Raw genomic sequence first — 26,543 nt, 5'->3', positions numbered from 1 at the left:
ACATTTACAAGTTCCTGAAACTGTGGTAGATAGCATACTAGATCACAGCCACTATAGCCTATAGCAGGATCTAGCAGTGTAAACGTCAATGCAATCCTCACTTTTATTGCCACAGTTAAAACAGTTCTATTGGTTGACCGTGTGTCCAGACCTGGATGTAGAAGATAGTGACTGCATCTTTGTTAATGGCCCAGATTATCCATTCCCAATTGCAGTGCATGCTGAGACGTTCAGCACTATTGAGGGCTACAGTGGCGCTGTAACTTGCAGTGATCTCACTTGTGCCAAGATCTGGAAATTGTGGTGTGTCTCAATGGGCTCTGGATGAGGGTAAGCTACACAATGCATGTATAACATACTGGATCATCTGGGACTTATAAAAACTCGATGATCTCATTTGATGTCAGTTGAATGCTTGTGAGTACTTTGAAGACGGTTAAATATTGCTAAATGATAACAAAAGATGTTGTTTGAGCACTGTATGATTTCATTTGATGTCAGTTGAATACTTCTGAGCACTTTGAAAGCAATTAAATATTGCTAAATGATAACAAATGATGTTGTTTGAGCACTGTATGATTTCATTTGACATCAATTGATAATTAATGTCAGCTGATCGCTATTTGATTACATGGGATGTCAAATGATGGCTAAACGATGACTTTTGAGTGCAGATTATGTCAAACGATGGGTAAATGACACTTTGGAGCGCAGACAATCGCAAGTGAATACATATGATGCCTGTTGAATGCAAATGACGTCAACATTTTCTGGTAGGGATATGTCTGAAGGAAAGTCTGTTGCTTTACTTAAAAGACCTTATCTTGGTCTAAACAGTGAGGCTTGTGTGAACTTCTGCACTTTTTGCATTAAAGGTCATAATAAGGTCTTGCTTAATTTTGTTATTGGATAATTTCAATTATCATGAGCATAAAGAGTGAATATTATGGGCCAAATAACTGTATCTTCTTGGTTTCAAAAACTGTTTTGGTAGAATTGCAAGCATCTGTTTCTATATCATGCAGATCAACTGTTAGACAAATAGCACCAATTGACTTTGTTCCCTACCTTCCTTGAGTGTGATTAACTGCACTTAAGTGGAAATAAATATGGTAACAATCTATCCCTGTCTTACACCAGTTGCAAATGTATTCACTTGGTCAATGCACTGAACTTTATATGTGGATACAAGGCGTTCAGACAAAATATAATTCCTTTATCTTCAGTCATTCATCTCAAATATTTAATTATTTTCTGTTCCCGTTGACCGAAGGATCAAGAGCCAGAGGACACAGATTTAAGGTGATTGGCATAAGAAACAATGGTAACATAAGGAAAACCTTTTTTACTCAGAGAATGGTTAGGATCTGGAATGCATTGCCTGATACTATGATGGAGGCAGATTCAATCATGGCTTCCAAAAGAGAATTGGATCATTACCTGAAGAGAAAAAATTGCAGGGTTACAGGGAAAAGGCAGGGGAGTGGTACTAGGTGAATTGTTCTTGCAGAGAGCAGGCATAGACATGATAGGCCAAATGGCCTCCTCCTCTGCTGTAACCATTCTACAATTCTATTTTTGTTTCTTTTCCTCAATGATCTTGTCACAATTATTTTCTAATGAAACTTCTGTGCCATTGGAATACAAGCAATTACCTAGATGAGAAGTGAAAGGGTAAAACAGTAACATTACAAAGAAAATGAATAGCTAGCTAGAATTAGAAGCTGAGATACATAATTCAAGGAAGAAATCAGGTTGGTGACATGATGTCCTCTAAATAGAAAGTTAAAATAGGTAATGTTTACAATAAATTAAGTTACTGAATACATTTCACACTGGCCTAGCAATTCAACTTATGACTATAATTCTTGGATACAGACAATTTCCTCACTTATTGAATTTGATTGCACATTTCACTGCCTGCATCTTACCTGAGAAAGAAATCAAATGAATAATATCTAATTGCCCATGGTAATACAATTCGTCATGTATTAAATAACAGGACAAGATCTCGTGTATTAGAAGGAGAAGAACCTGTACAGGAACGTTTTTTCTGCCCCCATTTTCTTCAGGCTCCTGGTGACATGATAGCTCATGAAGGACAAATATGCAGATTGGACTGCAAGGTAAAAACTAAAATTACAGTTCAAATCACAGTGAGAAGTGTGACAAATTGAAGAATTTTTTTACCTACAGTGTATTGTGGTATTGGTTTCCTTCTTTCTCTCAGTAGTTACAAACCCCGGTTAATTCAGAAAAATGTGGCCCAGCTTGTTTGGATGAATAACGAATGTTTATTGCCAGGTCAAGCTCTCAGAGAAAGAGCACTTAACTCAATACAAGCATGTTATAGGCTTTTTGCATGTGATTAGCAGCTCTTTTCACATTTAAGAGACGCACATTTAAATTTGTTTGGGCTCTATCATTTTTTGATAACTATTTCTCAGTCATCTTGTAAAATGCAGGAGCTCATCTGAGATTGAAAGATTGATGTTAACTAAAAAAAAGTCAATGAGCTGGATTTTGTCAGGGCAGCAGTGACCCTGATGATGGGCAACCCCGCCTAGGCAGTTTGGGCAACTCTGGCCAGATTTTATGCCCATCTGGTAGCTATTGAGCTGCTGCCAGGGCTCCTGTATTTGAGGATGTGGAGCCTGGCTGTCACTGCAAGGTAAGTGGGGTTGGGTTTCACCAGTGCCAGTCAGGCAGGCCTACTAAGGTGGGTGATGGGGTTGGTGAGGGCAGGTGGGGTTTTGCCACAGGATGGACATTGCTGCGGGGGTGGTGGGGAAGCCCTCCTTCATCCACAGAATGCCCAATTAGGAGGGCTCCCCTCCCCCAAAAGCCCAGAGGGAGGCCGGCAGTGTTCACCATGAGGTAGTCCCATGTGCCGGAGGCCTTGCCTGCTACTGGTAAAATGCCAGCGGTGGCCAGAACAGGATCTTAATTAGCCACATACATGCCTCAGTTGACCTATGTGCAAAGGGGCAGCCTCCACATTCCTTGCTAGCAGAATGTCATGGTGATGGGAAGGCATCAGACATTCCATTCCCCCCACTTTCCCTCCTCAATATCACCACCGCTGCCTCCCAGCCCCCCACCTGGCCCAGCTTCCTATCCCACTCCTGCAGGCCCCATAAAACTCAGCCCAATATATGCATTGCAGTCATCAATATATCAACTCGAGGAGCTAATTGTTACTGGAAAATCTATCATGTGATTTAAATAGGAATCTAAAATATTGTAACCAGGCTCATGACAAATTACCTAAATATTACAGGGATAAAGACAAAGGCATACTCTGGGGCTCACCATTCCAGGAGTGGTCTAAGATCCTGAGCAACACAAAAATGTCAAGGGTAGAAAGCCAACAACATAACAGATGGCATCAAAGCTGTAATTAGTGACAACCATCTGACTTTTTTTTAATCTTAGTTAGAAACTGGATTGCTGAAATTTCACAGTTGGAACTGTTAACCATTTAGTCGTTTGGTAGTACAGAGCTTGAGTACTGCTGAAAAAAGAGACATGTCAAAATTTTTTATCTTTCACTCATCATGACACTTTGTAAGAATACCAATATAAGGGGAAAACAACAATTTATATTAGAAGAGAGTGCTGATTGATTGGCAAGTGGACTTTGATTGGTAGAGGCGTTGCCACGGAGAATGCACCAGTTGATGGTGACTGGCAGTTAACTGCCAGCATTGTTTGAAATTTAAACCAGGCAGCTTGACCCTGATTGGTCAAGGCACTGCCCTGAGGAATGAGTCAGTGAATAGCTGCCACTTATTTTGTTTAGCTGAAACAGGCACAATGTGTGTACATGTTCTTTCTGTCTACAAAGAACAGGGCCTTATGTATTAATATATGTAGTCTCCAGTACACGAAAATGCACCACACTATGAGCCTGACTGACAATCTTAAATTGATTGTCAGCGTAATTCTTACCACACTGAGGATTACTTAAGTGACAGCTATTTGCTGACTCATTCCTAAAGACTGGCGGATCGTATCAAACAGCATGTCTCAGCCGCTGTTTGCAACGACAAAGTACAGACCGTAGCCAACCAGCCCGTGATTGCAAAACACAGTGTCCAACATTAGATATGATTCCACAATTGGACAACATTTGCTAAATAATACCTCTTCCACTTGTAAGAAACCTTCTTCTGCAAGAGAAGATTAAAAATGAATTGGCCTGAGGGCCAAGGTATTTGATGGATCAAATTAAGGCCACAGTGTCTGAAGGGTCAGATTGAGGGCCACAATTCCTTGTAATTTATTCTAATTTCTGGTATTCCATTACTCATGGAACAGTAATTTGTAAATTGAAATAAATTGAAAAATTGGGTTGATACATAAAATGCTTAATATTTATAGAACAAGGATTACATATTTAATATGTCTTATAACAATGTGAAATAAAATCTTTTTTTCTTATTAAATCATGTAAAAGTAAGTTTTGTGAGTTGGCCTTCTTGGCATACAGCTCTGCACAATGTCAGCACTAACAAGAAATGGTCTGCAAAGAATGGCATACCTTAAGTGATCTGCCATGTGACCTTTGCCAGTTAAGCTCTAGCAACACTGCCATGTACACCTGGGGATGGATTACATCTGCACACATGCATCAAAGCTTTCTAAAACAACAACTTATATTTATATAGTAACTTTAACATAATACAACATCCCAAGGCGCTTCACCGGATCATTATAACGCAAAATTTGACACTGAGCCACATAAGGTAATATTAGGGCACATGGCCAAAAGCTTGGCTAAAGAACTAGGTTTGAAGGGACATCCTGAAGTGAAAAAGAGGGGTAGTAAATTGGAGAGATTTAGGGAGGGAATTCCACACCTTAGGTACTCGCCGACTGAAGGCCCAGCCATCACTAGTGGAGCGATTAAAATCGGGAATGTTCAGAAGGCCAGAATTAAGTGCACATACCTCGGAGGCTTGTGAGGCTAGAGGAGATAAGAAGCGGCAAAGCCATGGAGGGATTTGAAAACAAGGATGAAAATTTTAAAAGCAAGATGTTGCTTGAATGGGAGCCATTGTAGGTCAGTGAGTAGGTCATTGGGTGATAGGTGAACAGGACTTGCTGTTCGTTAAGGCAGGCTAGCAACAGAATTCTGGGTGATCTCTGCCTTAATGTGGGAGAGCATTGGAATAGTTGAGACTAGAGATAACAAAGACACAAATGAGCTGAGAGGTAGGGGTGAAGCCAGGAAATGTTAAGAAGGTGGAAACAGGCAGTCTTAGTGATGGTGCAGTTATCTGCTCAGAAGCCCATCTCAGGATCAGATATGACTTCAAGGTTGCCAACACACTGGTTTAGTCTCAGACTGTTGCCAGGGAGCAGGATGAAGTCGATAGCTAGAGAACAGAGTTTGGAGAGGGGACTAAAAGCAGTAGCTTCAGTCTTCCTAGTGCTGGATGTTGGATAAGCAGCCTGATAATTTAGCAACAGTGGAGGAGTTAAGGGAGGCGGTGGTTGAGGCAGAGCTGGGTTTCATCAGCAAATGGGTGAAAATTAATGCTGTGCTTTGAGATGATGTCACCAAGGGGTAGAATGTAAAAGAGAAATATAGGAGGAGGCCAAGGATCGATCCTTGAGGGATACTGGAGGTAACGGTGAAGGAATGGGAAGAGAAGCAATTGCAAGTGATTCTATGGCTATGATTAGATAGATAACCGGGTCAAATGCTGCAGACTGGCGAAGAAGGATGAAGTGGGATAGTTTATCTTTGTCACAGTCATATAAGATGTCATTTGTGATCTTGATAAGAGCTGTTTTGTAACTGTGACAGGGCAGAAACCAGTTTGAAGGGATTCAAACATGGAGCTCCAGGAAAGATGGGTGTGAATTTGGGAGGCAGCAATACATGCAAGAATTTGGGAGAGGAAAGGGAGGTTGGAGATGGGATGATAGTTTACAAGGATAGTGGGGTCAAAGGTCTTTTTTTTTAGGTGAGGGTGATGACAACAGATTAAGGGAGTTGGGACAATACCTAAAGAGAGAGAGAAATGTTAACAACATTGCCTAACATGGGGACCAGAAAGCAAATTGAATGGTCAGCAGTTTAGTGGAAATAGAATGGAGTGAGAAGGAGATGGGTCTTGTGGACAAAATGAGCTTGACGAGGGCATGAGGGATGACAGGAGAGAAGCTGGAAAAATATGTTGGACGTAGGCTAGGCCAGAGGTGAACTTTAGAGGAAGCTTGGCCCGTTGGACTAGTGGAAGGAGCAGCTGATTGGCTGATCTCAATCTCAGTGACAAAGAAGTCCATGAGCTCCTTGCACTTATTGTTGGAGGTGAGGATGTAGGAGACAGGGCAGAGCAGTTTAAGAAGATGAGTTGTAGTAGTGAAAATAAGTCTGGGGTATCTTTGCATTCCTGGATGATCCTGGAATAGTGAACAGCTTTAGCAGAGAAGAGCAGGTGGTATAGTCAGTTCTGGAATTGAATAGCTAAATCAGTTGGTCACCATATCCTTTCAAGTCTGCATCCCTTGGGTTTAAGAGAGTGGAGATGACTTGGGTAACTGGGATGTGTCCTTCCAAAGTGAGTGTGCACTCCATTTGAGAAAACTCAAACCCTATAGATGAACATAGATTTTCAGGGGCTTGATATAGAGATTCTCAAACATGGTAAAGTGTTTTAGCTGATTCTACCTGGCGAGTGTAAGCTCCTAAGGTACATCTCAGAGTTGAATTGTGTATCACAAGGATATCAATTTGAAAAGCTTTAGTTTGTTAGAAAATTAGAGACAGTTTTCATTGCACTTTGCGTAGGCACAGCACTTATCATTCAAGCGATTTTACCCTGTAATAAACATATTCCCTTTTTCTTCAGGTGAGTGGGCTACCAAATCCTGACCTTATCTGGCTGCTGAATGGAAAACCCATCTTACCAGATGTTACTCACAAGATGCTCGTGCGTGAAAATGGAATTCACTCCCTCTTGATTGATCATCTTACAGCAGGAGACGCAGGAACTTACACATGCATTGCGACAAACAAAGCAGGACAAAGTTCCTTTAGTTTGGAGCTGTCTGTCGTAGGTAAAATATAGTTCATACAAAGAGAAAAGTTTAAAAGTTATCTGTAATTCTCATATAAACCAGTTGACTGCCAAAGATGCTCCTGTGAGCAATCACTTAATAATGATAAGGGGAATATTGAACTTCCCCAGTGGCTGCAGCATGGGTGATGGAAGGCTACTGCCCTCCAATTGAAGGGACTGCAGATGACCTTTGAGGGCAACCTCAAGCAGCTTCAGGCCTAGAAGCCCAGATGTAGATTGCATAATTTCAGCAGCAGGTAACAGCAAGAGCACTGGTAGATTGTGGGAGAAGAAATAGGTTTCATGCTTCATGAAGCTAGTGCCACTCTGTTGTAGTGGCGCCTCAGCAACCCTGTAGATGTGTTGGAGAACAGATTGATGGCCAGATGTAATGCCCTGGAAGCACCTCTGCACAAGAACCATGATGGTAGCAATCTGATCTTGCAAGGCAGCAATTTCTACTGCAGCACTCAGATCCTTATTGGAAATTGTTTGTGCGTCACAGGAAGCTGTGACCTCAGCCATCAGACATTGCATCATGGTGGGTGCCACAGGTATGACTGATGGAAATGACAACCTGTTCCATGTTGGAAAGAATGGGCTCCAAGCTCAACGTAAAGGCCTGGGCCAGTTTGGAGCTGGACTTCTCCATGCTCCTTAACTTTGAGTACAGGCTTTCTGGTTATGTATAACCATCAGCCCGCTTCTACAGCCTGGCACATCAAAGCCTTCATCTGAATTGTTGCAGTAGAGCTAGTGGCAATCTCGCCTTTTGGCAAACTGGTACCTGTGTTATTCTTGCCCACTGTCCCCTGTGCACTCTGCCCAGTGTATCACCACATGCAGATCCCTTCTCTATCCGAGTCGCTAAAATACTTGCAACGTCAGTCTCTGAACTTGTGGGCTGTAACTGTAAAATAGAGTGATGGTGTCACTTCATCTTCACTGTCTCCTTTATCTTCCTCCACTGACTTGGAAGGCTGCAGTTCTTTGGTGTCTGAGATGATGAGTTGTGGTGAAGGGAAAAGAGAAAGTATGAAGTGTATGCTTCTAAGTCAGAAGAAGTTGAGGGATGCAGGAGAAGTGGTTTGACAGGAGGAGGATTAGGTATACAGATACCCTCATCATCAGTTCTCCAGTCTGCCAGTGGCCACAACCTCAGTGATGCCCATTTCCCATGATGACCGACAATGTCTCCTGCATGGTGTGTGGGACCAGATTCAGGGATTCCCGACCCCATTCCCGTTGGTGGCAATTTTAGTGGTGTGGGATAAGAGTGAGGGTACTGAGCCCACACAACAGCAGTCCCGACGTTGCTGACTCCATTTCAGGGATGGGTACTTCAGACCCCACTCAATTTTGATGGAGTTGAGCCGGCTTCTGAAGGCGACATGGTTCAGACCAGCTAAGAGGTGTTGTGAACCATGGGGGGAGTACTAGCCTGGAGTTGGGAACCTTTTGACAGGTAAGTTCAAAAGCTGTTGTCAACTTCACATGTCATACTGAATCACAGAATCACGATGCAGAAGAGGCCCTTCAGCCCATTGAGTCTGCACCGACGTGTGAGAAACACCTGACCTACCTACCTAATCCCATTTACCAGCACTTGGCCCATAGCCTTGAATGTTATGACGTGCCAAGTGCTCATCCAGGTACTTTTTAAAAGATGTGAGGCAACCTGGCTCCACCACTCTCCCAGGCAGCGTATTCCAGACCGTCACCACCCCCTGGGTAAAAAAGTTTTTCCTCACATCCCCCCTAAACCTCCTGCCCCTCACCTTGAACTTGTGTCCCCTTGTGACTGACCCTTCAATTAAGGGGAACAGCTGCTCCCTATCCACCCTGTCCATGCCCCTCATGATCTTGTACACCTCGATCAGGTCGCCCCTCAGTCTTCTCTGCTCCAATGAAAACAACCCAAGTCTACCCAACCTCTCTTCATAACTTGAATGTTTCTTCCCAGGCAACATCCTGGTGAATCTCCTCTGCACCCCCTCCAGTGCAATCACACCCTTCCTATAATGTGGCGACCAGAACTGCACACAGTACTCCAGCTGTGGCCTCACCAAGGTTCTATACAACTCCAACATGATCTCCCTACTTTTGTAATCTATGCCTCGATTGATAAAGGCAAGTGTCCCATATGCCTTTTTCACCACCCCACTAACATGTCCCTCTGCCTTCAGAGATCTGTGGACACATACGCCAAGGTCTCTTTGTTCCTCAGAACTTCCTGGTGTCATGCCGTTCATTGAATACTTCCTTGTCAAATTACTCCTTCTAAAGTGTATCACCTCACACTTTTCAGTGTTAAATTCCATTTGCCACTTATCTGCCCATTTGACCATCCCGTCTAAATCTTCCTGTAGCCCAGGACACTCAACCTCACTATTAACTACCCGGCCAATCTTTGTGTCATCCGCAAACTTACTAATCCTACCCCCCACATAGTCATCTATGTCGTTTATATAAATGACAAATAAAAGGGGACCAAGCACAGATCCCTGTGGTACGCCACTGGACACTGGCTTCCAGTCACTAAAGCATCCTTCTGTCATCACCCTGTGTCTCCTACAACTAAGCCAATTTTGAGCCCACTTTATCAAATTACCCTGAATCCCATGTGCATCTGCCTTCTTTATAAGTCTCCCATGTGGGACCTTGTCAAAGGCTTTGCTGAAATCCATATAGACTACATCAACTGCACTACCCTCATCAACACACCTGTTCACCTCCTCAAAAAATTCAATCAAATTTGTTAGGCATGACCTCCCTCTGACAAAGCCATGCTGACTATCCCTGATCAAACCTTGCCTCTCCAAGTGGAGATAGATTCTCTCCTTCAGTATTTTCTCCAATAGTTTCCCAACACTGACGTGAGACTCACTAGCCTGCAGTTCCCTGGCTTATCTCTACAACACTTCTTAAATAGTGGAACCACATTAGCTGTTCTCCAGTCCTCTGGCATATCCGCCATGGCCAGAGAGGAATTAAAAGTTTGGGTCAGAGCCCCTGCGATCTCCTCCCTTGCCTCCCTCAGCAGTCTGGTACACAAATCATCCGGACCTGGAGATTTGTCCACTTTTAATCCTGCCAACACCTCCAATACCTTGTCACTTCCTATATCAATTTGCCTAAGTACCTCGCAGTCTCTCCAAGTTCGATACCTTCATCCTCATTCTCTTGGGTGAAGACGGATGTGAAGTATTCATTCAACACTCTAGCATTGTCCTCTGGCTCCACCCATAGATTGCCCCCTTGGTCCCTTATGGGCCCTACTCTTTCCCTGGTTATCCTCTTCCCATTGATATACTTATAGAATATCTTGGGATTTTCCCTACTTTTACCAGCCAGAGCTTTCTCATATCCCCTCTTTGCTCTCCTAATTGCTTTCTTAAGCTCCACCCTGCACTTTCTGTACTCCACTAATGCCTCCGCTGATTTGCTTCCCTTGTACCTGCTAAAAGCCTCTCTTTCCTCCTCATCGTAACCTGAATATCTCTGGTCATCCATGGTTCTCTGGGCTTGTTACTCCTTCCTATCACCCTAGAGGGAACATGTTGAGCCTGTACCCTCCCCATTTCCTTTTTGAACGCCCCCCACTGCTCCTCTGTAGATTTCCCCCACAAGTAGCTGTTCCCAGTCTACCTTAGTCAGATCCTACCTTATTTTACTAAAATACAGTCTCCCCCAATCCAAAACATTTTTTTGCAACTTGTCGATTTCTTTGTCCATAACAAACTTAAACTGTACCATGTTGTGGTCGCTATCACTAAAATGCTCACCCACCACCACCTCAGCCACCTGTCCAGCTTCATTCCCCAGAATTAGGTCCAGCACTGCGCTGTCCCTTGTTAGACCTTCTACATATTAACCTAAAAAGTTCTCCTGTACACATTTCAAGAAATCCACTCCATCCAAGCCCTTAGCACTATGTCTATCCCAATTAATGTTGGGAAAGTTGAAATCACCTAATATAATTACCCTATTATTGTTTTTACACACCTCTGCAAATTGTGCACATATTTGCTCCTCAATTTCCCACTGACTATCTGGGGGCCTATAATAAAGTGCTGCATGATAAGTTAAATATGTTTTTCATGCAGTGATTGATGAATGGGCTTTGTTCTTTAAGTTGCGACCATTAAATTAATCAGCATTGTGTAAGTGAAAAAGTATTTTGATGCATTGGAGTACATTATCCCCTGGATAAAGTGCACATGCTACGACTGAGACAAGCTGTACAGAAATTTAGTTTGAATGAGTGGGTTGCTGGAAAATTGCAAACAACAACAATTGAAAAGAAGTGAAGCGAGACCGTGAATAATTGGAAGAAAAACCACACATGATATTCTCAGAATTCCTTCTATTTTCCATATATCAAGTTGCTTTTCTACTTGCGACACAAGATAACACAACATGAATGTCCATTCGCTGCTTGAGAAACCAAAGTTTAAAAAATCCTTTTCCATTTGAGGAGGCTATCTTAGAAATCATTACCAAGATGAGTGTAGGAGAACAGTTCAGAGCTATTGCTGCAATCCTGGTTACCAATCAGCATTCTTTTTGTGCCATACATGCTAACAACATTGCAAGTGGATTTAAATAGTAATTAACCTGGAAATTAAACAACACTACCACATGAATTCATCACCTATTACTAAACTATTTCATGCCAGGAATAAGATAAATCCAGATAAATTGTTGTCTTACAGTGCTCGTACAATTACCCAGCCTAAATGGGGATGATTTGTGTCCCAAGTATGTTAAAACAAAGTGGAGGGAAAACGGCTGAAGTCCCATGAGCCCCAGCCATTTTGTGCTTCATGGAGACTTGAGGTTTCTCCTAAGGCAGTGTAAAACTATTGAATTAAAAGGGTTAGAGAGAATCAGGGGCCATCTATAGATGAATCGGACCAGGTTAGACGTCAGGAGATTTTCTTATTGCAGAGACTCTTCAATTTTTGGAACAAGTTGTTAGCTCATACATTGAGAGTGGATTTGTTGCAAGTGGGAGCTGGACAAGGCTGAACCTGATTCCTTTGCATAGGTGGGGCATTTGGTTATGTTCCACATGGTCAGTAATCCCATAAATATGTTCTGAGTGTCAAGGTTTCTTTTGAAGTATGGGGCAGGAATTTCTGGATGGCGGGGGGGTGGGGGGCAGAGCGGGTGCAGGCGGGCGTGGACCCGATAGCCGTTCTTGATCGGGTCCACGCCACCATTTTATGCAGGCGGGTCAATTAAGGCCCGCCCAGCGTACTTGAAAACTCCCGTACATAGCGGGAGTGGGCGGGCGGTGGCGGGCACGCTCAGCCCGCCGGATCCAGTGGCGACCCGGCGGCCTGTATAAAGGAAGGCCTGGCAGCCTTGGAAAGGCTGCTCGCAATGGCTGGCCGAAGGGCTCTGCAGAAGGGCAATGGAGGTGACGCAAGTCTGGAGGGTAGGCCAACGGGGCAGGCCAGGCTGGAGGGTAGGGCGGGGAGCCAGTGTGCCCCTCGTTTTTCTGACGACTGCCTTGCTACTCTCATCGAGGAGCTTGCAGAATGGCGGGAGGTGCTGGCTCCCCGGGGGAAGGATGACCCCCCCACATGACGAAATGTGCCTGGGAGGAGGTGGCAGAGGTGCTGAGCTCCCGTGACGTGGGGCGGCACACCTGGATCCAGTGTCGCAAGGACTTCAATGACTTGTTGCGCTCTGGAAGGGTGAGGACAATGTTGGTATTGATCACTTAACCCCCAGGCAGGTGCCCTTCCCCCCCACCGCCCCTCCCCGCCCCCAAGTCTAAGTGTAGTGACTGCTTTGAATCATTGACGGCATGTGTCCTTCACTGGGTGGGCTAGCAGATATTGCCCATGCTGAGGTCAGCCTGAGAGGGTGGTGAAGAGCTGGGTTCTGCGGCTACAGCATGTGGTACACAGACTGTTTTAAGGGCAACCTGGAGGCGCTGTGCTTGAACTGCAGGGCATGTCCAGGGTGATGACATGCTGGGAGGGGATCTTCACGGTGGCGTGGCAACGAACCATCTGCTGCCCTCTGCGCTCCACATGCTTGCGTCCCCTTGCTATGGAAGGATATACAGTGTGGTGCCTAATGTGATGTAGGCAGCATGTGACCAACGGGGGGGTGGGGGGTGTGGGGAACAGGCCTAGCACCTTTGTGTGAGTGTTCGGCAGCAGTGAGGTGACGAGGCATTGGAGCCCTGATATGTCCCACTCTGGTTGGGGTGGGCCGTGCGTGAAGAGAATCCATGTACAATTTGCACAAATCAATGCCCCTCTCTCATTTTCAGGAGAAGAATGCTCATAATGTTGCAGAGCATGTGAGGACTGGCGGCAGCCAACCGCAGTTAGCCATTCTCAGCAGGTTTGAGCAGGAGGCCCTGGATTTGAAGAGGCGCCATGCACCCAGGTCCACAGGTGTCGGTGAGACCTGGACGCCACGGCCAGGTATGCATGCCCAGCATTGAGGTCAGCATTATTCTCCCAACAGCCATAGCAGTGCTGAATGTTAAGTGCTTTGATTTTGCAACAAGGCTTGACCATTGCTTATGGAAGGATGAACGCATAATGATTCGGGGGACGGGGATGCACTTTGCCATTGTCTCCACGTTAACTGATCCAATGTCCTCGTTCTTCCTTTCAGCATCAGCGGAGCAGGGACAGGAGGAGGAGCAGCAGAGGCCCCCCTCTCACACCTGAGGGCCATGACCAGCGTCACACCATCTCTGCCAGGCAGGCACCAGCGCAGATACTAGCACCTCGGTGAGAGTTTGAACATCGGCTAGTGTCCCGGGGCACAGTGGTGAGGGCAATTCACAATCGCTGGAGGAGCTGGCAGAGTCAGAGAGTGCCCATGGTGCCAGCAGTCGGAGAACTGCAAGGGACCAAGCACATGCTCAGTCAGTGCCTGATGATGTGCCTCTGGAGTCGTCCGTGATGCAGCAGGGGCAGGAAATGCGACCGGGTGTGTGGGAGCACCTGGGGGAGATACATGAGGCTATGCTTGGCTTTGTCTCCGTGGTGGAGAAGTCCACACGGACGCTCGCTGAAGCAATAAGCCACATGTCCGAGCACCATGCGTCCTGCATGGAGAGAGTGGCGACTCTCGTGGAGATGCTCCTCCAGGAGACCAGCCAGGGCTTCCTGGGGATGTGCTCTGACCAACAAGCCCTCACATCAGCATTGACCTCAGCTGGTCAGTGCCAGTGTGGGAGATCGTCTGGACACCAAGTTTCCCAGCTCGGTGCCTATCCATCCACGGTGAGCAGGGAGCTCCGAAGCAACCACACGTCGGCGCAGCAGCTGCCTGCCGTCTCTGCGGGCATCTCTCAGGGTGCTCCGGATGAGGGCAGCAGCTCCTCCGCCCCTCCCAGTGACTGTAGCATCTGGTGAGGCTGTGACGACTGAGGAGATGCCAGATGCGGAACTGGCAGCTCCCTCCTAGGCGGGGCCAGCACAGGCTCCATGGGCCAGAGGACGACCGCCAAGGTCATCGAGGCCAACAGGGCAGCAGAGTCAGCAGGTTGTCTCAGCTGTCACTCCCAGCGATGGGACAGCACCAAGATGTAGCACCTGGAAACGTAAACATAAGGCACCCTAGGTGCACCAGGGGTTTATCACTGGTGCTTTTGTGTTGGCCCGAGATGAAGTCTTTATGATTTGCTTTGAATTGGAACACCATTGTCATTTTTTTTGGCTTAAGTTTCTTTGCTTGTGATATTAAATTCAGACATGTGACCTTGGCTGAGGTTGCCTCTTTTCTTCTGCATGTGTACGGTTTCCAAAAATGTTAGGAGTGCTTTGTGGGACATTCAGCTTTATTAACAAGGCCCTTAGTTACTGTTCCTAACCTGGCAGATTTGGCACTTAGTTATCAAGTATGGAGCCTACAGCCCAGGCTTGTCCTGGAGGCCCATCTGTGGTGTGGTGGCTGAAGGTTCTTTGGATTTGTAAGGTTCTGTGGCATCCCTGCCTCCCTGCAGTATACCCAGGTCAGCATCTATGCCCTCAGCATTTCCCTGTGCATGCTCATCCTCGGACTCACTGCTGGACTCCTCGTGTGCAGTCGCAGCCACTGCATCGACGTCTTCATCATCCACTGCGTTCCCCCTTTCCAGCGCAAGATTGTGGAGAGCGCAGCGTGCTACCACTGTCACCGATACATGATCTGTGGGGTACTGGAGTGTGCCCCCTGAGCGGTCCAGGCATCGGAAGCGCATCTTGAGAAGACCGATGGTTCTCTCCACCACCGCCCTTGTGGAGTCGAGCCCCTATTGTAGCGCATCTCAGCTTCTGTTCTTGGATGGCGGAGAGGCGTCATGAGCCACCTTCTGAGGGGATAGCCCTTGTGACCCAGCAGCCACCCATCAAGCCGGGCTGGAGCACTGAAGAGCCCCGGTACCTGGGAGTGCCTGAGGATAAAGGCGTCGTGGGAGCTGCCTGGGTACCTTGCACAGACTTGTAGAATCTGCATCCTGTGGTCACACACTATCTGCACGTTCATGGAGTGGAATCCCTTCCTGTTGATGAAGGCACCAGGCTCACCTGCTGGTGCCTTGATGGCCACATGTGTACAGTCTATTGCACCCTGGACATGGGGGAAGCCAGCAATGGCCGCGAAGCCTCTGGCTCGCTGTTTCTGGCTTGCCTGGTCCCAACGGAAGTGAATGAAGGTCAATGCACATCTAAACAGAGCGTCTGTAACCTGCTTGACACAAGTGTGGACAGCTGATTGGGAGACACCGCAAAGATCATCCACCGACCCCTGGAAGCAGTCAGAGGCATAGAAGTTGAGGGCAGCAGTGAACTTCAGAGCCATTGGCATGGGGTGTCCACTCACACAGTTAGCGGAGATCTCAGGCCCAATCATCTGACTGATATAGTTGACTGTCTCCCTTGAAAGACGGAGCCTCTTTTGGCACTGCACCTCAGACATATTGAGGTAGCTGGTTCGCCGCCTGTATACCCCGACAGGATAGGTCCATCTTCTGCGGCCCCTACCGCCTTGGACTACCGCTTGGCCCTGCGCCTCTTGTGCCTGCGCATGCCCTCCCAAAGGTGGCGCCCCTGGAGGCTGAATGTGCACTCCTGGCCTCCTCCCCCTTCTAACCCTCCCTTCCTCCTCAGAGGAGGGGCCTCCATTGAACAGGTCAGCTCCCATTCCTAGGCTTCCCGAGACCTGCAGGCCCAAAAGTGACTCTTCACTGCAGAGTGCTTACCTGAAGATTAAGAGTCCAGACAAAGCAGCTGGTGTGTGTTTTGAAGTATTGCAGATCACACAGGCAAGTTTCAGTAACTATGAAAAATCAATACTTGAGAAAGCACACTCTCGACCCCAGTGAGCCCTCTTATCCCACCTGTGGATGCGGTTTATACAAACGTGTCCTACCCACCTGCCCATTGTGCCCATGTGCCGACCTGAAGATTGCACGGGCGCCAAAAAATTGGCGTCGATTGGTGAGACAAGGGCCTTAAGTGCCCGTTAATTAATGGCGGGCATGCAGCGGATATCATCGCACGCCCGCCCAACAAAATATCGTGATGGCGCGAGGTGACACCGGGACGCCCGCCCGACATCACTATGCGTCATTTCACACGCAGATGTGCGGGGCCCGCCACCACACGCCAACAGGAAAATTCTTCCATGATTTATTGCCTCTTCCAGGAGTCTGTGTGCTTGCTGGTGGGTGCAAGGTTTTAGGATCATGATGTCCACTTCCACCATGATTGTATGGGATAGGCTTCAATGTTCAGTTGATCTTTTTCTGTTCATTGTATTTATACACAGCAGGACCCATTGCAAATTGTAGATAGCCCCCACAGGTTAGTGAATGTTAGACAAGGCTGCTAACAATCTCCTCCTGTCCCCAAGATGTTAAGTTATTTTTTTCAGATCCAACTAGGAGGACCATAAGGACTTGAGGACTTCTGACTCATTTTAGACAGCAGCCAGAAGGCCTCGATGCACCCCACCACAACCCTCCGCGCCACCCCTCATCCCTCACTGTTACCATTGAAAGGCCTGAAGTATTGGAATACTTTCCTCCTTGATTTTGGGTGTATGTCCCTTCAAAGGGGCCGATAAGCATCGGGGAACATCAGGGCCTTGATAATTACACCAACTCACAAATATGATTTGCATTTAGACAAATGAGGAAGGAAAATTGGCCTCAACATGTGCTAATAGCAACAACAGTAGTAATGTCTACAGTCAATTTTCAGACTATCAGTGTAATCTTACAGCTTTGCGCTACCTGTAGACAAGGTACCATCACTCCTCCACCACAACAAACCCCTCTTCAAAGTCAGTAAATTTACCACAACAACCATGCTTCAGAAGCAAATTGCATTCTTCAATCCCTTAAACAGGTTGGGACAATGGGCATGTTAGTAGATGTGTGCTTTCACTTGCTCATACAATAATAATTTTGATGGCTTTATTGGAGTGTAACTCAGTGCCTTCCTGTTTGACACTCAATTCCTGCCAATAAATTTTTCCTCTGTGTTTAAAAGGTTAATTCACCCATAATGCACTAAACCTGACTTAAACGTCCATCTTTTCAGAATTCTAGTAATATTTAAGTATAGATGATGTTTTCCACTGAATGCGAACCTTGGTTTGACCCAGCCAATGAAGGCTTTCATAAAGCACTGTGTATCCCAGCAGATCTGAAGGTTTTTTTTCCAGTTGTGCAATCTGAAATCCTAATGAATTTTGGTTTTATTGACATATTCTTGGAAAACAAGGCTTCTATATCTAATAGGCTTATTTTATATATATGATATAGTGTAATATTACTTAGCTTAGCTAGATACATCCCTCTCTTCATGAGGACAGATCGCACCATAAAATTCTTGAGTTTAGAATATTTATATATAGATTAGCATGTTGCATTGCAATGCAATGAATCTATTCCCTCCCAGCTACAGAAAATAGCATAGGTCAACCCCTAATTCTGTCAGATTCTGCAAATTTAAAAGTTTTTGCTTTGTGTATTCACACATTGCCTGCTCCCAGTTGGCTTTTCTGGTATAACAGTGTCCTTTGAAGCATTCTATAATTCTATCTTTGATTCTAATAAGCTGTGTCTTTTCCATTTCAGAAGAGGAGTGGTAGCACTTGTCACCCCTGTCCCCATGCACTCCTTCTGTTGTACAGTGCTGCAGCCCCTTTCCATTTGTTTAACACAACTGAAAATTCACAACGTTACTCCATGAGAGGAAGAACCACAGGAAGTAGAAATTAGTATCCTTGCAGCAAAAACACACGTGGGGAGAAAGAATATAAAACTTACAGAAAGGTCAAAACTAATGTTATAATATACTTACTTTGTTCTTCTGTTCCTATTTGTTTGTTTTGCAGCAAAAAATATTACAAAGGTACCTATATTTATCGAGAAACTGCGGAATACAGGAGTGCCAGAGGGCCACCCAGTCCGCATAGAATGCAGAGTGGTGGGCATGCCGCCTCCCTTAATCTTCTGGAAGAAAGACAATGAGACGATCTCTCCCAACAGGAATAGAATAAGGTGTGTCCAGGCTAGAGTGTATAGCATGACCATAACTGCTGTTAATGTGACAGTTACTTGGTAAAAAAGTATGACTTTCTGCTCCCATGAGGAACCGTAAATGACAGGACTGCATTTGGGCATGATTTCGTGACCATTTTGGTCACACCTGAATTTCTGATAAGCTCCCAGTGGGCAAGGCTCGCTTTCGGTGTCTGAAGTCAGAACATTATCCCTATTGCATATATGCTGCAGGTGCCAGCCTGAAACTGGGTAGCTGCAGTTCAGGGTTCAGGCAACAGAACCTTACTTATATCGCTTGGCTCCCATCTGGCTGGAAGCTCAGAGAGAGCAATTTCCAAACAGAAATTTAAATGTTTAGAGAGTGAAATAGGGCATCCCTCTGCCTTTAAACCTCAAAATTTAGGTAATGTTGATTTTAATAGTATCTAGGAGGTTTAAAGGAGCCCTCAAACATTTTGGATCCCATGGTTGTGTACTCAATGCATTGGCAAACCAAAAGAGGGTGAGATTATCCCCTCCAGAAGTTTCATTGCTCTTCTCTCCAAAGCCAGGTGAACTCCAGTACTAATCTTACAGTGTAAATACATTTGAAGAGTATAGACTCTGTAGAAATCACACAGACCTTCACACTGCACTATAATTGTAGGCAAGACATTCTTCTATTATCCTGAACTAAGTTATACCTAAAAAAATTTATTTCTGACTGGAGTATATTTGAGGCAGTGTCTTGTTTTAGATATTTTATTTCAATTGTTGCATTAGTCAGTTCCACTGCCTTAGTTCTGTGAAAAAAATTCTAATTAAGCCTTGGTAAAACTAGTTGCAAAGTCATATTAAATATAAACTTAATTGCCTTTTCCTTTCACTTGCTTTTTTTCTAAAATACAATAAATTTAAAGTTACCATTCAAGTGATAAGAAAATTAAATTACCTACTTTTGTACATGGTACATGCCCCAGGATAATAGTATGGTTCACCAATTAGCCTTCCAGTTTGTTTTTATGTATGCTTAACTGAATCTATGGCATTTGTCTTATCCAGCATGCACCAAGATACCACAGGATATGTCTGTCTCTTGATTCAGCCAACCATGAAGGAAGATGCTGGTTGGTATACTGTGTCTGCCAAAAATGAAGCAGGAATAGCATCTTGTACAGCCAGACTGGACTTGTATGGTTAGTGTGTATTTGAATGCTCACTGCTTAACAATTATTGGGGTAGATTTTCATTGGCATTGCTAGGTGCACGCAGGGGCAGTAATGTCCCTAAAATGATGGCTGAACTTTACCAACCTGCTCCTGATTCATCAATGCAAACTTCAGAAGGACCTACTTTGGACTACCAGAATCAGGCAGTAGGCACTTTTAATATACATAGGAATATAGGAACAGGAGTAAGCCACGCAACCTTTTGCGCCTGTTTCACCATTCAACTAGATCAAAGCTTATCTGTATCTTAACTCTGCTACAGCCCCCACCCCACCACCCTTCCTTGGTTTTGTAACCTTTAATGTCCTTACCTGATAAAAATCAATCTCAGGTTTTAAAATTTCAATTGACCCCCCAGTCTCCACAGCTTTTTAAGGGAGAGAGTCTCAGATTTGCACAAACATTATGCTAGAAACGCTTTCTTGCCGAATAGCCAAGCTCTGATTTTAAGGTTATGCCCCATATTCTGGATTCCCCCACCAGGGGAAATAGTTTTTCTCTATATACGCCATCAAATCTTTTAACCATCCTAAACGCCTGAATTAGATCACTCCTTAAGCTTCTATTCATAAAATGAGGTCCTACGGTGAACATACCACTGTTAAGAGGGTGAGTGATTGGCGTATTTGCAAAATGCTGCCAATGCCTTTACATTCAAAATGATCCAAGGCAAATGTAACTATTCACTGAGAAGATTAGAAGTATAGGTGACATTACCATATTTTGTAGGTCACTTTCAATGTCTATTAGCACATGTACAAATCAGTTAAATGCAAGGGGTCTTGAAGGTGTCCTTGGAGTATATCATACCACAGCTATGACTAAAATTTGATGCAAGTTGTCTAACTTACCGAAACAGGCCAACAGTACACTGGTGTGGCATGTGGACGAATTCACATTGGTGATGTTAGCCTCATCTTAACATGACTATTTGAAGTTTAATTTCTTCTGCATCAATCTCTTACTCCAGCTGAGCTGAGAGTGCTTGATGCTGACACTGGGCAACCATAGTGTTAATGTAGTCAAGAAATCACATTTTCAGCATGTTACACTAAGGTATGCCTTATAAATCTAAGAAGGCATTGTTAATGTTGTAATGAGCCTTGGTGAACCTGCAACTGGAGTACTGTGTTCAGTTTTGGTGACAGGAAAGAAGTAGAGTTCATGAGAGAACATAATTTTGTGATAATGGGAAGAATTTTGCCCTTGTTGGGCAGGCTCGGTGGTATCGGGGCCAGACCATGATTTCACGCTGGCGGGCCAATTAAGGACCGCCCAGCGTGAGACGTGAGGGCTGTGTGGCAGGGAGAAGGCGAGCCTGCAACTGCGCGCGGGTGTGCACTTGAAAATCTCCCTGAGGCACAGAGCTGCCTCAGGGAGATGAACAGTTTTCAAAATAAAAAATAAAGTTGTTAAAAATGTTATAAAACATGTCCCCTCTTGTGACTTTGTCACACGAGCAGGGACATGTTATTAATTATATTTTAAAATTTTTATTTTATTTTTATTTGCTGTTGGAAACCTCATCCCGCCCGTGAATGAGGTTTCCAAAAAAATGCAAAGGCCGCTTGGCCTTTTCGCCTGCCTGCCAACTGTAAGGTTGGATGGGCAGTGAAAACTTTCTTTTAATTACCTTTTTAATGACCTTATTAATTGTTGGCGGGCATGCTGCCAACTCTGGCACGCACCCGCCGACTGAAATATCACGTGAGTACGTGATGACATCAGGATGCTCACCCGACGTCTTTGCGTGTCATTTTATGCTCAGCCGGGTCGGGTGCACACCCGCCTGACGAACTAAAAATTCAGCCCAGCATGTTCAGTGGAGATAAAGGAGGCAAGGGCCTTTACAGTGACACTTGCTAAGTGTCACTGTAAAATACTCCAAGATACTATCGAAGGAATTATCAAATCTGCCTTCTGCTCCTGGTTCACCATGGAATGTTAATTGCATCTCTAGCTTTGTCTCTGCGGAAACTTGTGTGATCTTAAAGGTTCGCATGGAGAATATCGTTAGGTATTTATGTGGGCTGAACATGGCAAACACAAGACAGTGAATGTCATGGGATTGCATAGGTCCTGAAAAGGCAAGAGTGAATATGCTATGGGTTTGATGATTGAAAAAGACAGGTAGAATTCATGCAGGGAGCCCAGAGGAAGGCTACCAGGCCTGCATGATGGGCTAGGTCATGAGGAAAAATTACCCACTCTGGGACTTTAATTTCATGCAAAGCAGAGGATCAATAGGAAATTGATAGAGATCTTTAGTACTTTCAGTGCTACAGAGAAACTAGATCAGGAGAGTTTTTCTGTCTGCCACATGATTCAAGAACTACAGAGAACACAGAGGATAATTAAAGGTGTCAAAGGAAAATTGGAAATTTGGTAACTTTTTCTTTATAAGAGGGTGACAGAATTATAAAACATGTTATCAGTGGAGTGGTGGAATGGAAAGTCATTCTAGGTTTAAAAAGGGATTGGATAAATTCCAGTTAAGAAAGGGGGTGCAAGGATAGTAGCTCTAGGATCACAGTAAGCAAGCTGATGGGATGCTTTGAAGCTGTATTTTCCATCCAGAAATTGTCCATTTCAGGTAGTTATGCTGCCACAATCCCATGACAAAAAAGACTAGAATTATCCCTTTAAAATTTATCAACCATCATTAGAGAGGCAACAACGTGTTCAAGGACTTTGGAAAGGAAAGGGAAGTATGTGGTGTGGTGTGTTTGCCAGGGTAAAGGGGTTAAGACTTTTTGAGGATAGAATGATGATGGCAGATTTGGAGGGGAAGAGATAGTACTTCCGGAGAGGAAACAGTTAACAATATCAGCTAATATGGGGGCCAGGAAGGAAAGTTGCATGGTCATTAATTTAGTGGGAATAGGGTTGAGAGAGCAGGAGGTGGGTCTCATGGACAAGGTGAGCTCAGAGAGGGTATGAGGGAAGATAGGGAAAAAAGAACTAAAGAAAGAATTAAGACCAAGTTTAAGACAGGGGATAGGTTAGGAGAAGGGAGATATGCAATGGAGGCAGCTGATCCTAATTTTTAAAGAACCAGGCCTATGTAACATGAGTTTTCAATAGGTCCATGCATGTACATTTTGGCTGCTGCTCTGGACCCAAGCCAATTGCTCTACTTCCACTCTTGCTCTTTTTTTTTACCTTTTCACTTTGCGCCTCTTTTCTATCATCAATTTTCCTTTCATTTCTCCACTTTCAGGTAATCTGCCCTCCTAATTCACTGTCCCAGCTCTTCAGAACTCCTCGACCTTCCTGATCGCTCGCTGCTGTCCCAGGCTTGACTCCCTCTTACATAAGCCTACAGCTTCCCTCTGTGCCTCTCTTGGTATCCTTTGACAGACTCATCAAGGCACTCGGCACAAGCTCAATATGAGCAGCTAATTTTCCCTTCCCATTCTCTCATTGATCAGTGACCCCACTAGGGGCTAATTTTGCCAATATTCCTCCTGTCAAACTCACCCCTCCCACTGCTGACCTATGAACTCTGCCAGTAGATCAGTTCTCACTGCCCCTCTACAATCTCCCTCTGTTCACTTGTGAACAAAGCCTTTGCCATCCATGACCTTATTGCAGATGATTGCGTCAACATCATGGCCTTAACATAAACCTGGCTGAGGAGTGATGACAACTTCATAATGAAGCCTCTCAGCCTAGCTATTTCTTCCACCGTCAAGACCACCGTGGTGGCGGTGTGGTACTTATCACTAGATCACTCCTTGGCCTGACCTTGACTCTCTGGAATTTTCTCCACCTTTGAGGATCTCACCTTGTTCCACTCTTCTCACCTCTTAATCAGAAGCATTATTCTCTACCCCTATCCCAAATACGGCAAAAGTTTTCTCACATCTTCACTGTGGCTCAGTTGGAAGCACTCTTGCCTCTGAGTCCCAGGGTTCTGAATTCAAGCCCCACTCCAGCATTTGAGCACAAAAATTAACATTGATATTCCAGTGCAGTACTGAGGGAGTACTAGTTTTCAGATGAGATGTTAAACCAAGCCCCCACCTACCCTCTCAGGTGGTCATAAAAGATCCCATGGCATTACTCAAAGAAGATCAGGTGAGTTACCCTCCGTGTCCTAGCCAACATTAATCCTGCATTCAACATCACAAAAACAGATTATCTGGTCATTATCACATTGTGATTTGTGGGAGCTTGCTGTGCACAAATTGGCTGCTGCATTACCCACATTATAACATTGACAATACTTCAGAACACACTTCATTGACTCTAAAGTGCTTTGAGATGTTCGGTGGTCATGAAAAGCAATAAATAAATGAAAGTCTTTCTTTCTTTACTGTTTTTCCCCCTTGGCCCCTGCACTGAACGACTCCTTCTCCTGGGTGATTTCAACCTCCATCTCAATTCAGCATGTTCTGTCTTTGAGTTCACTGCCCTCTTATCCTCCTTAAATCTCTCCCTCCATGTAAACTCCCCAGCCCAGGTTCACAGCCAACCGCTGGCCTTGCCATCTCATGTGGTCTGGTTAGTCCCATCATATCATACACAAGTAAAGTCATCTTTGATCACTTCCTTGTATCACTCTCCACGCACATCCCCCTCCCATGCCCACCCCCTACCTCTTCCTGTATCCACCCCTGGAAGAACTATACCCCAATTCACTTACAACTGCACTTTCAAAATCCCAACTCTCTGCCCTTTGACCCACCATTTGCCACAATATTCCTGCAGCTACTGATTAACTCAACTATACCCTAACCTCCACCTTTGATGCCCTAATCCCCAATAAAACTATTACGCTCACTTACCCTGGTCATACCAGTCAACTCTGGTAGACTTGAAAGGATATGGTGGGCAACTGTTTAACTATCCACCGCCAGATGTGGCTTGATCACATAAAACACTATTATCGGGTCCTGCTCTCGTCTGCTAAAACTACTCACTGTTCCAGGATCATCCTGGAATGCAAAACTAACCCCCAACTTCTTTTCTGTATTGCAAACTGTCTTCATAAACCTTCTCCTCTGTCTCCTCTGCTCTCACCTTCAACAATAAGTGCAAGGCGCTCATCGACTTCCTTGCTACTAACATCAAGACCATCCGATCAGCTGCCTCTGCTGCCTCCCTTCCTTGCCCTGCCCTTGCATTTTTCTGTAGTTCCTTTCTTATCTCCCCTCATGCCCTCTATGAGCTCACCTTACCCATGAGACTCCCTCCTATTCACGCAATTCTAATCCTACTCAACTGCTGACCACCCAACTTCCCCTCCTGGTCCCCATGTTGGCCGACATTGTTAATGGTTCTCTCTCTTCAGGTTTTTGCCCCTCTCTCCTTTAAACCTCTCATCACCCTCCTTAAAAAAAAATGCTTGACTCCTCACAAATTACCATCCCACCTCCACTCCCTTTCCAAAGTAATTGAACGTATTGCCGTCTCCCAAATCCGTGTCCATCTTTCCCAGAACTCTATGGGCAGAATTTTGCCCTCGTCAGGCGGGTGCGGCAAGTGGGCCCGGGAGTGGTTGTGAAGCCAACAGCCGTCCACAATCGGGCCCCGACAGCATCCTGCACTGCCGGGGTGGGGGCAGGAGGAGCCCAAGCGTGGAAATGTGCACATGTGTGGGGGTCGTGTATTAAAAGCTCCCTGAGGCACAGAGCTGCCTTGGGGAGCTGAAGTATTTTGAAAATGAAAAATAAAGAATTAAAAAATGTTTTTATATGTCCCTTCATGTGACTCTATAAGTTGAACAGGGACAGGTTAGAAATTAGCTTGAAAAATTATAATTTGTTTTAAATTACTGAATGAAACCTCATCCCGCCCAACGTCATTTTATGTTCATTCAGGCTGGGCATGCTCCCACCCAATGGGTGCAATATTCTGCCCTATGTTTAAATCCTCTAACCCTGCTACAAAACTGAAACAGTCTTATCAATGTCACAAATGGCAGCCTATATGACTGTGACAAAGGTAAATTATCCCTCCTCGTCCTTCTCAACCGCCTTTGACACAGTTGACCTCACCATCCTATTCCAATGCCTCTCCACTATCATTCAGTTGGATAGAACTGCACTCACCTTGTTCCATTCTTACCTATCTGATCATAGCCAAAGTATCACTTGCATGGTTTCTCTTTTCACTCCAGCACCAAGGATCGATCCTTGACCCCTCCTATTTCTCATCCACATGCTGTCCATCAGCGACATCATCTCAAATCACAGCATTAGTTTTCACATGTAAGCCGATGACACCCAGCTCTACCCCACCACCGCCTCTCTTGACACCTTCACTGTTGCTAAGTTATCAGACTGCTTATGTGACATCCAGTGCTGGATGAACAGAAATTTCCTCCACTTAAATATTGGGAAGACTGAAGCTATTGTTTACAGCCCCCGTTCTAAACTCTGTTCCCTAGCTACCAACTCCATCCTCGTCATTGGCAACAGCGTGAGACTAAACCAGATTGTCCACAATTGATCTTGAGATGAGCTTCCAAACAGATATTCACACCATAATTAAGACCGCCTATTTCCACCTCCGTAACATTGCCTGACCTCACCTCTTTCTTAGCTCTTCCGCTGCTGAAAGCCTCATTTATGTCTTTTTTACTTCTAGACTTGACTGTTCCAACATACTCCTGGCTAGTCGCCCACATACTACCCTCCATGAATTTGAGGTCATCCAAAAATACAACTGCATGTATCCTTACTCACATAAAGCCCTGTTCACCTTTCATCCCAGTGCTTGTTG

General features: G+C 45.1%; 1 protein-coding gene across 3 annotated transcripts in view; it reads left to right on the top strand.

Moving 5' to 3' along the window:
- Positions 1–26,543, top strand: part of LOC144695004 (myopalladin-like) — a 383,661-nt gene that overhangs the window by 352,826 nt on the left and 4,292 nt on the right. For all 3 annotated transcript variants that reach the window (XM_078565852.1, XM_078565849.1, XM_078565851.1), the window contains 4 exons: positions 2,003–2,126; positions 6,864–7,071; positions 18,438–18,603; positions 19,648–19,781. In XM_078565852.1, coding sequence (XP_078421978.1) covers positions 2,003–2,126; positions 6,864–7,071; positions 18,438–18,603; positions 19,648–19,781 — 632 coding nt within the window. The remainder of the gene's footprint in view (positions 1–2,002; positions 2,127–6,863; positions 7,072–18,437; positions 18,604–19,647; positions 19,782–26,543) is intronic.

This window comes from Cetorhinus maximus, chromosome 20, assembly GCF_964194155.1.
Source record: "Cetorhinus maximus chromosome 20, sCetMax3.hap1.1, whole genome shotgun sequence".
Lineage (NCBI taxonomy): Eukaryota > Metazoa > Chordata > Chondrichthyes > Lamniformes > Cetorhinidae > Cetorhinus > Cetorhinus maximus.
This window is presented reverse-complemented; position numbering and strand designations above follow the sequence as displayed.